The 10,844-nt window shown below is 36.5% G+C and overlaps 1 protein-coding gene across 1 annotated transcript; it reads right to left on the bottom strand.

Moving 5' to 3' along the window:
* LOC107572579 (transmembrane protein 150A-like) lies at positions 1-10,050 on the bottom strand. The gene is made up of 8 exons (XM_016259002.1): positions 9,975-10,050; positions 6,671-6,920; positions 6,497-6,544; positions 5,640-5,726; positions 5,436-5,503; positions 4,911-5,038; positions 4,640-4,817; positions 1-2,774 (listed from the first exon to the last, which is right to left on the bottom strand). Exons 2-8 carry the CDS (start codon positions 6,733-6,735, stop codon positions 2,464-2,466), a joined length of 885 nt encoding a protein of 294 aa, XP_016114488.1. The 5' UTR covers positions 6,736-6,920; positions 9,975-10,050; the 3' UTR covers positions 1-2,463.
* Positions 10,051-10,844: the final 794 nt, after the last annotated feature.

Raw genomic sequence — 10,844 nt, 5'->3', positions numbered from 1 at the left:
ATCGAATCGTGACTTGAGTGAATCGTTACATCCCTAATAAATAGTAAACGTTAGTAAATAGTAAAAACAATACACACAAAAAAACTGGTTAAGATCTCTGATTCTCTCTTAATGCTAGATTAATACTGAAGTGACAGGAACTAAGCATGGTGGAGAAATAAACAAGATGTCTTCGTTATTACACATAACCATCCAAATCCGCCTAAGAAGTGAAAATATATAATTTAATATGACAGCTTAGTTTGACTACCAATTGTTTGCTTCACCATCTAAACATTCATGTCAAGATATACGAACTTGCCCGCAAAAGCATTTCCTGTTTTGAAATTGTGCCGATATATTTGTCAAGTCCAGAACTTTAGGAGGGTTTCTATGCAACCCCCTAAAATGGAAAAATTACGAGATAGGAGGAAAAATGTAATTTCAGTGATTTTGTGTGCTAAATTTCACAATACTGTTGCATTATCACAAAAACAATGCATTCTCTCCCTCAAGTTTTGCGATCCCCTGAGAAACTTTGTGTTTGCTTGCAAAAGTAGCCTATTGCATTTCCCCAGTGATACTTTGCATTTGCTCTCAAAAGCAGTGAACTAAAAGGTTCCCTCCCACCTCATATTTTAATATCACCTTATATTTCTAAATGTGAAAAATCCAAACAATAGAATAATGGACACAAAATCCTGTTTCTTGTGATCCTGAAATACTAGGAATTTTTTTGCAAGATACCTGGGATGCAACTGATCGATCCAGGCGGTTTTTACATTAAGTGATGAAAAAAACTTGGCAAAAGCACCAAAATGTTGCACAGAGATGCTTTTAAATCTTATTCAATACAGCCACATTGCATCTAGAGCTATAGGACAGAGGGTCCACAGCACCTGATGTCATGCCAATACAGTGCCACAGATCAAACTAAGTTGTGAGCACTTCGAATGAATACATAAATATGGACCACCTGCATCTCAGGTATGAATAAAAAGTATCGCTATTTGACTAAACCTCAACATCATTGCAACCCAACTGTTTGGCAGCAATGGCTGGTGCAACCGACTTAACATTTTCATTGCTACAGTGATGGCTTGACCTGTTGTGTAATCACAGTTTCTGCAGATTAAATGGGTTACGGAAGGTTGCATGGGTTTAGCCAATTATCTTCTTTGTCTAGGCAAGTGTCTTGGTATTGCTGGCAGTTTTGTAACAGATTCACACTGACGAAGTGACCTGATTTTCAATGGGAGTTGGCGATTCAGGGCAACATGAGTGAGAGAGTGTTGCGACAAATTCGTATTTTGCAACTATATGTAATTGAGTGGAGATACAATGCACCGCCTACCAATAGAGAAATGCAGTAATGACGTATTTGTGTAGGCCAGCCCGGAAGTTAGCATCACCCTGGTTCCCTTGAGAACAGCCCGACAGGATTTTTCCATTGGGTTTTGGATTACTGCAAGAAGCTCTGTGACCAACAAAAGTTTATAATTGTAAAACGTTTTGTTCATCACGATACTATTTACAAATGAACACAACTTTTATGAATTTTAAAGTCTAAATGCAATCGCAAGACAAAAAGTGAAACGGGCTATAAACGATTTACACCGCGGTCGCATGACTTCAACGTCAACATCACGAAGCTTCCGACAACTCTTTCAGTCTTTATTTAAAAAACATTCTCCCTGAAAGTTTGGGTAAGAATAATTTTCGAGAAAGTGATTATAAACATAAAGAAGCTGTAAAAGCCGACTAGTGAGTACATGAGTTTTCCTTTTCGGCGTGATGACGTGTAATATTCTTGACATTAATATTAATATTATATCAATATTCGTCCCATTTAGCCACCGCCTTTTTCCAAGACAAAAACTTCTTTTTTTTATCATAAGGGGGTATTTACTGATGTATTTTATGTTATAAAATAAAATAAAAGGTGAAAATATCTTGAGCTTGTGTTTGCCACATATATTATGTCGGGCATTTAACCAAAATCCCATTGATTTGGGACGATGGAACCGGAAGTGTTTAAATGCTAACTCCAAGTTTCCAGGCCTACATAATGCATAATCCCTGCAGCACTCTATAGGACTTCCTGAAGCAGAAATCCTAACAACAACCAACAATCCACTTGTTGACCCTAAATAGTTTAATTGCTGTCAGTGTGAATGTGCCTTTAGGAATGAGTTATTGCAGTTTTAATATACTAAAAACTAAAGCATTTCTATCAGAGGCCCCTTGAATTATGGGAAGGAATTGTCTGTGCTGGTTATTGAGGCTGTATTTTCAGTTATCTTACACATGAATGCAAAAAATCATGCAAAATACCTTAGTTATGACTGACTGGTCATTACTGTTGGATTATAATCAGCAAGTCTGTAAACCTACTGTATTGCTTGTACCAGTTTTTCACAATTGCATGAGCCAGTTGAAGAGTCTGTGTGCTGAGGTCTGAGAGAATACCGTAGCGGTTAGCCCCTAAAGCATGGCGATGCTTTCTGGTGTACAATTGAGGTGTGTGGAAGTGCTGCTGCCTCCGGGTGACTTGAGACTGCGGGCACCACATCCCATTGCAACACCCTTCCCAATACCCCCCATGATGACCGCTGACCCTGGATGATGATGTTGACTGCGTTTCATTAAGGCCGCCATGATGGTATCGCTGTTGACAGTGCCGAACTCATAGGTGAAGGTGCCGTAGTACACCAGGACCAAGACGGTGAAGACCCATTCACAGATGGCTGCGGCGTGCTGCAATACAAAACTCTCATGGACGAAGAAGATACCACCTTGAATAGGAAGGGTGATGTTAAGGAATGGGCACACTGCATTTCAGCATTAAAATGTTTTTTGCCAAATCGATAATTATTAAAAAATAAATAAATAAAAATTCCCCCAAAAAATCATGGATTGGCCATTAGTACTATAAACACATGATGTCTGTTTCATACCAGAGGGCGCCCTCGCACAGAAAATCCACATATCCAGACAGAGAATGACCTTCCAGGAAATCGCTTATATGGACAAAGGCATACTATTATAGCTGCAACTGAGTAAACAGAACATATAAAACGTTTTGAATGATAAAACAAAGACAATAAACACTTGACTGCGACAATATAGTTTAGCGGTGTTATTCAAGCCATCTCTGGTATTTCATAACAATTAAGTATATTTATAATCCATTGCTAATCAATGTATTATTTTTAAAGTAGCCTATGGAACATATTTTCTGCCTCATTCTGTGACAAGAAGCCACATCAGATCACAAAAGGAAGCATTTGACTGGTGTTGTGGAGTAAAAAGGTTATAATGTTCTCTTTTGCTGGACAACAGGTTTAGAAATGTGAATACAAGGGAAGTTTAGCTTTAGGCATTTTAATTCAAGCATGTTTAGCTTAGTTAACGGAAAGCTACCTGCTGCCATCAGAGCAAGTGTAATTACTGCATTCATGCGCTCCTCGGATGCTCTCATTTCCCGAGTTGTGTTTTCAAGTCGGAACTCGGAATGTGAAAACAATATGGACACTCGCGTTACTACAAAGATTTGTTGGATTTGTATTATTAGAGCTTTCCGACTTGAGTTCACGTACGTTTTCTCAGTCGGGAAATTATTTTTTACGTGCGGTGCCGGTGATGATGCTTCTTACATCTGTTTCGGAGAACCAGATGACAAATATTTCAATCGATCGCTCCGGCATGGCACTGAAATGAGGCACCGAAATCTGCATTCTAATTCGGTTCTAGTACACAGGCCTGGGCGATAAAACGGTATCGATATTTATCGACGGTACACCTTCTTCAATATCGATAGAAAAAATGTTCGATATAGGCACGTGCTATGAGTGACGCAGACAGCACACACGAACACAAGCTGTAATGAGTGCTGTGCCTGCCTGTGATGAGGAGATTGTGAATAAAGAATGAATATTAGTCGATTTTCAAATAAACATTTGCATTTGAATGTTAGGTGTGCATCAGGGCGCGCGAGATGCGGTGATGATGTAAGTGACGTTGTTGCATTTGAATGTTTTGTTAGTCTAGCCCACTAGACACGCCGCTGCTGCGTTATTCATTCAAACTATTAGAGAAATATAGAAGGTCAGTGCGGAGATGTGGCCTCGGGAGACAAGACAAAAGTTTCCTTAAAACCTATTTAGTCTGCATATAAAACATTAGAAATGAAATATTTGTTTAATTTTTATTTTGTGTTTGATTGTTAAAACCAAAAATATTTGTTTGTCTCAAATTGTGTTAATTTAAAAATACAGTGGTTAAATTTAAACATTTTTTCTATTGCTTTTTGTTTTAAAAAAGGTTATAAAAAATGTCAAAAATTATCGATACCGAACGATTTGAAACATTATATCATTGATAAATTTTTTTAGCTATATCGCCCAGCCCTACTAGTACATAACGGTTACATAGGTACCGGTGCTATATTGGTACCGGATTTCGGTACCCAACCGTAGATGTACTGTAACTTTTCTTTCTTTTTACTGTAATTGATCTTTTTGCACTGTTACTAGGCTTTTCACTCCATGCTCAAATGTAGCCATCTAAATTTGATTTTCATGTATCAGATCATGTCTGATTTCCAGTGTCAGGTCAAACACAAAATGTAGAACCATTCATGAGCTCTTGGTAAGGATACTGAGGACAAGCGATACCAGAGCTCCAGCTGAGAGCGCCACACGCACATGAGCCATCCAGTAGTCCAGTGCTGTCTCTGCTATACGGTACGTCAGAACACACTGCAGACACACAAACAGCAAGCCGGCAGGGAAAGCTACACCCGCTCCCACATAATGAAGCGTCTTGGCATGATCGACCTAAAGGAAAAAAAAAAGAAAAAAAAAAGGAATACAACTTAATTTAGAGTTATATAATGGGCTGAAGTTACAAGTCTATTTTTGCCTGCTCACCTGAAAGTTGCCAACCATGACCAAACCAAGGGCATTAATGCAGCCGGAGACCAAAGAACTTGTGTTGGTCCAGCAATGATGGCTGTGTTCAATCACTTGAGCATAACGCAGCATGCACACCATAACCACTGCAGGAGCATCACACACACACACACAAAATTACCGGCATACTCTGGGATAGATAGAAGGCACTGGGTCAGCTGGCCAATCAGAGCAGACTGCGCTTGTTGGAAGGAGGGATTTTGTAGAAAACAAAGCGTTTGAGAGAGGCGGGCATATAGGACCTACAATAATGTACAGTATTTGAAAAATAATGTGTTTTTTGAACATTAAAGCATGTCAACATATTCAGTTACACCAAATACACAAAATAATGATCTTTAAAAAAGCATCATATGACCCCTTTAATATTGACATAAATCACATACCTTTAAATGGCAGATTAGGTAATCAACTTCTTTGTGGAGTTCATTTTGTATTTTAGCTTGTTTGGTTATTTATTACATTTCAAACTGTAATTCTTACCCATAAAGGCCCCAACATTGCCAATCAAACTGAAGAGACAGCTCTCTGGTGGATAGCAACCACATTTACTGTTGAAAGAGCAGAAAATCAGATATTGGGCAACCTTTTCACAAGAAGTTGGTGTACAACAGTAATACTAAAAGGAGACATCTTCAAAATGTGGTCATTTTGTGGCATTCCAGATAAATTCAAAGTCATTTTCACCTGATGAGGGGGATGTCTTGAAGAGTACAGCAGGTCTTTGGGAAGCCCCTCTTAGCCGTTTCCGCTGTACATGTCAAATTGTATGACCTATGATACAAAGAATCAAGCATGAAATAAGAGGTTTTTTTGGATTTGGGATTTAACACCGTAAAGCATGAATTATAAAATAATAGGGGGTTTTTTGTACGTTTTTGTTTTTTTAACTTGTGCATGTGCTGATATTTACATGGCCAAAAGGTTAATTCTGATAGCTTGTAAATGTATATCAATGATATTGTTACAACATTAAATAAAATGCATATAAATATCAGTTGTCACCCTGTAGCTCCATGTGATACGTCTTAGTAAGATGATATTAAATACTTACGTTTATGATCAAAGCCCTGTTGTTTTTATTGTGGGGGTAAAGCTTATAATGCAATGCAACACAATGATGACTGAGAGATGGACAAATCCTCAACAGCCTAAAGTATAATACTTAATACTCACATTTGAACATGATTTATCTAAAAATAATGTATGGATAATCAAGCAAACCTAAGTTGCTTCAATCCAATAAGTGTTAATCCTGAAACATTACTAACAAACTAAAAGTCATTTTTTTGTTTACTTTATAAAAATCTGCAAATATTTCACAGTAAAAAGGCACAGGTACCACAACCTGAAAGGGCAACGTATTTAGAATTACACTAAAAGGCCATTTACTTGTTAAAAAGGGTACAAACTATCAGTCCGACGACAAGTAGTGGATTGTGTACTACAGATTTTTCAGCAAAGTTTTTATCACATTGATAATTAAAAGGCCATAGAATTTGTGTATCAGATATGATATAGTAGGCTTTAAAGGGTTAACTCACCAGTTCTCAACAGGACAGACATGGTGGTTCATTACTGCCATGGCGTAACTACAGAACAAAATATGTTATGGTTATTTGTTAAGTACATGACTTGTCTGTATATAGTTAAACAAAAACAGTAGAGGGCTACACTAAATTTTATGTAAAACTTCTGGCTTGAATATAAACACTCACACAATCCATATCCCCGTGATGGAGAAAGCAGACAGGCTGACAGGCAGAACAATCCAGGCAGTCATTGGTCAGTCTGTGAGAGGCCTGAGACCCCAGCATGAGGGTGTGCAGGACTGGGGCTATGGAGACACGGTGTGAGACACCAGCAAGCGAAGCCATGCAGTGGGGGGGGTATGTGGACCAGTGGGGGAAACGTGATGCTCCTTCGACTACATCTGGAGACTCGCCGATTACCAACAACCAACAATATCTAGCGGAAATACAGAGACACTGTTCATAGACGTTTACTAGATACGAAGACACAAAGATGCAATATTACTGAAATACGGTTAGGGACAAACCGGCGACGGTGATGACACTCAACATATCATATTTTGTATGGCTATTTAATCTTGAAAATATGTAATTCAGAATATTTCTTTCAAGTAGTATGCTTACCCTCACGTAACAAAAATATATGGGAATATACCGCAAAATATAATGCGAATTATGACATAATACATTTCCATATATGGGAAACTAGTGCTTATATATTTTTTATATACAGCAATATATGCTTTGGCAATGTATGTCTAAATAAAGATACATACAAATATATTTAGAAATGAAGACAAGAATACATCTAATATTCATAAAATTTGATCCTTTATTGAGTATATATTGCACATACATGTTCCCATATAAATGTGAAAGTATGTACACACATACATTCACGGATTGAGTTACAGAAGATTTCTAGTTCCCAGCATGCTTTGCTTCTGACTGTTAAAGGGATAGTTCGCCCAGAAATAAAAATTCTGTCATTAATTACTCACCCTCATGTCGTTCCAACCCCGTAAGACCTCCGTTTATCTTCGGAACACAAATTAAGATATTTTTGATGGAATCTGAGAGCTCTCTGACCCTCCCATAAACAGCAAGGGTACTACTACAACGATCAACGTCCAGAAACCTAGCGTCACCCTAGCGCCATTTTGGAGAGTATCCTCTGAACGCAAACAGCGAATGTTGTTCTGTGTCAGCTGCACCACACGGATACGTTTTCTACATTGTTTGTGCTTTGATTTGAACGAAAACAACGTATCCGCGTGACGCAGCTGACACAGAACAACATATGCTGTTTGCGTTCAGTGGATACTCTCCAAAATGGTGCTAGACAAATTGTTGAATAAAGTCATTATTTTTTTTCTTTTGCGCACAAAAAGTATTCTCGTAGCTTCGAAATATTACGGTTGAACCCCTGATGTCACATGGATTATTTTACCGATCTCCTTACTATGTTTCTGGATATTGATCGTGGTAGTACCCTTGCAGTCTATGGGAGGGTCAGACAGCTCTCAGATTCCATCAAAAATATCTTAATTTGTGTTCCGAAGATGAACGAAGGTCTTACGAGTTTGGAACGACATGAGGGTGAGTAATTAATGACAATCATTTTTGGGTGAACTAACCCTTTAAAGGAGAGTAAAAATGTTCAAATTAAGTGTTTTTGCTCAATATCATTATATTATATTATATTATTTTGGAATGTAAAAGGGTTTCTGGCGTGTGTAAGTTTGTGGGGTTACCGTTGTGCTGAAGAGTAGAGCCTGTGGTTAGGATGACGATTGGCCAAACACCATTAAGACTACATCTTACTTTATTTAAAAAGTAATGGCTGTGCACTCTTCAAGACAGTGATAGTCTGTTCACTAAGAACTTTAGTATGAGCAGGTGTGCTTATGCTATTGTAAACTAACTATATTTTAAAATATGAAACACATATAATGTAAATGATCAATAAACATAAATATATATATCCATATGCGTGTATATGCAACTAAATGTTTAATATATTGGTTAGGGATGCACCGATATGAACATTTTGGCCGATACCGATAACCGATTATTCTTTATTTTTGAAAGCCGATAACCGATATGTTGGCCGATAAATCTATATCCAAATTGTTATATACTTTTTGAGAGCCTGATTACAAAAAAGGTCTCATCATTAAAAGCCACATCCCAAACACTTCAACATAAGCAGCCTAGTTTGAACGGTGTACGTTTTAAAAATATTTTTACTCTCCCATTACCAAATTTAGTCATAAAAAAGTCTTACAAATAAATAAAATAATGCATAAATAATGCAAACAAGTCACTGGACATCATTACACGTGTAAAGAATCAAAATGAATGCGCCACAGATCAATAAAACGGAATAGCCTCTGCACGGACAATAATTAAATTAGGGATGCACGATATATCGGCCACCATATCGCAAAGTTACTTATAGTTAGTAGAATGTCTAAAGTGGACTATCGAAATAAAGTGTAACCAATATATTTATACACATGTAGTACCATATCTTATCACATGTACATCTATATATTATAAAATGAATTACTGAATAAATTACATACATTGTGATATATATATATATATATATATATATATATATATATATATATATATACTTTTTCAATATATGAAACCGGCAATTACTTATGTATTAATTATTCAATATATTGTAATATTACTTTGTATATTTTCTAATATACTATTAAATCACTTAATATATTGGTCATTCATATATTAGGAAATATATTTTCTTTGCGTAAGGGGAAGGCTGTCATCAAAGAAATATTTCAGTAAAAAGGACTTAACTCATTTCAAGTACAATGTAAATCCCACATAAACCTTTGCATAAACGTGTACAGTATAAAGGCACAACTTACTCAGTGATATTAACACATATTAAAGCTATATAATGCAATCAAATGACACTAACATTGTGGGATGAGCTCTTTTTTTAAGTAACACTGACTTCATTGAATTCAACATTGTGATCCAGTCTTTTTCAATGTGAATACGTTTTAAAAAGGGTTTTGGTACGTCTACCAATAGATGTCAGGTAGATTTGTAATCGGTTAATCTGAGGGATGAAAGATCCCAAGAAGCACTAAATCAGATCAACCTGGAGCCGCACGTCCTAATGATAATGTCCCCTTCAGCACAGATCAGCCTCAATGTCACATCAGCAAACACAGTACGACAAAACACTAAATAGTAATGAAAGGTTTTATGACAGTAAATAATCATGAAAGGTATTATTGTTATTTTTAAAGATGAAACTCAATATCATGTAGCTGGCAAGCTATCCAGCAAATGCTATTGCAAGTAAACAACTTATTTAAGACGGCAAAAATCTCCATATCTACGTATTTATCTACCTACATACGTGTTTCTACAGCGTTTGAACTACCGTGCATTAGCGTGTCATTGTTGAAATATTGTGTTTTGATATATAAAAGCGTGATCCTACCGCAGGCCCCGCGGCTCCTGAGCAGATGCTGCTTCTGCTGCATCTCAAGCTGATGTAGAGACCGTTTTCATCAACAGAGGGCGCCCTTTTCTCCCTTTGCGTCTGCATGGGTTAAATGTATCATTGTGTATTTAGTTCTTAGCTATACTTCACAAAACAATGTCCTTTTGGTCATAGTTTTTTTCCCAATTCAATTCAAATTAATTAATTAATTAAACTAGAATTCAAAGTGATTCAGATTAATTGAGCAACCAAAGCGACTTACAAATGAGGTCAATAAAAGCAGTCAAAACTAACAAAAGATCAACAATATATAAGTGCAAATGACAAGTCTCGGTTAGCCTAACGCAGCAAGGTGTGTATATATATATATATATACACACATATATACACATACATATATACACACATACCACACTACCGGTCAAAAGTTTGGGATCAGAACGATTTTTTATGTTGTTTACAGGAGTTTGATATACATTAAAATCTCATTTATTCCTGTGATGCAAAGCTGAATTTCCAGCATCATTACTCCAGTCTAAAGTGTCACATGATCTTCAGAAATCATTCTAATATACTGATTAATTATCAGTGCTGGAAACTGTTGTGCTTAATATTTTTTTGGAACCCGTGAGCTAAAAAGAAGAGCATTTATTTAAAATATTTTTTTTTCTAACAATATACACTACAGTTCAAAAGTTTGGGGTCAGTGCATTTTTATTCTTTCTTTTTTTAGATTAAAACTTTTATTCAGCAAGGATGTGTTAAATTGTTAAGAAGTGATAGCAAAGATTTATATTGTTAGAAAAGATGTATATTTTGAATAAATGCTGTTCTTTTTCACTTTTTATTCATCAAAGAATCCTGAAA

Source organism: Sinocyclocheilus grahami, unplaced genomic scaffold (assembly GCF_001515645.1).
Source record: "Sinocyclocheilus grahami isolate Dianchi unplaced genomic scaffold, SAMN03320097.WGS_v1.1 scaffold1776.1, whole genome shotgun sequence".
Lineage (NCBI taxonomy): Eukaryota > Metazoa > Chordata > Actinopteri > Cypriniformes > Cyprinidae > Sinocyclocheilus > Sinocyclocheilus grahami.
The sequence above is the reverse complement of the archived record's forward strand: the minus strand, read 5'-3'. Positions and strand labels throughout refer to the sequence as shown.

Coding starts and splice junctions, on each gene's coding strand:
- LOC107572579 (XM_016259002.1), bottom strand. CDS start 6,735: ATGACTGCCTGGATTGTTCTGCCTGTCAGCCTGTCTGCTTTCTCCATC. Junction 5,727..6,496: donor GTCTGTCCTGTTGAGAACTG/GTGAGTTAACCC, acceptor TTTGTATCATAG/GTCATACAATTTGACATGTA. Junction 4,818..4,910: donor TCATGGTTGGCAACTTTCAG/GTGAGCAGGCAA, acceptor TTTTTCCTTTAG/GTCGATCATGCCAAGACGCT.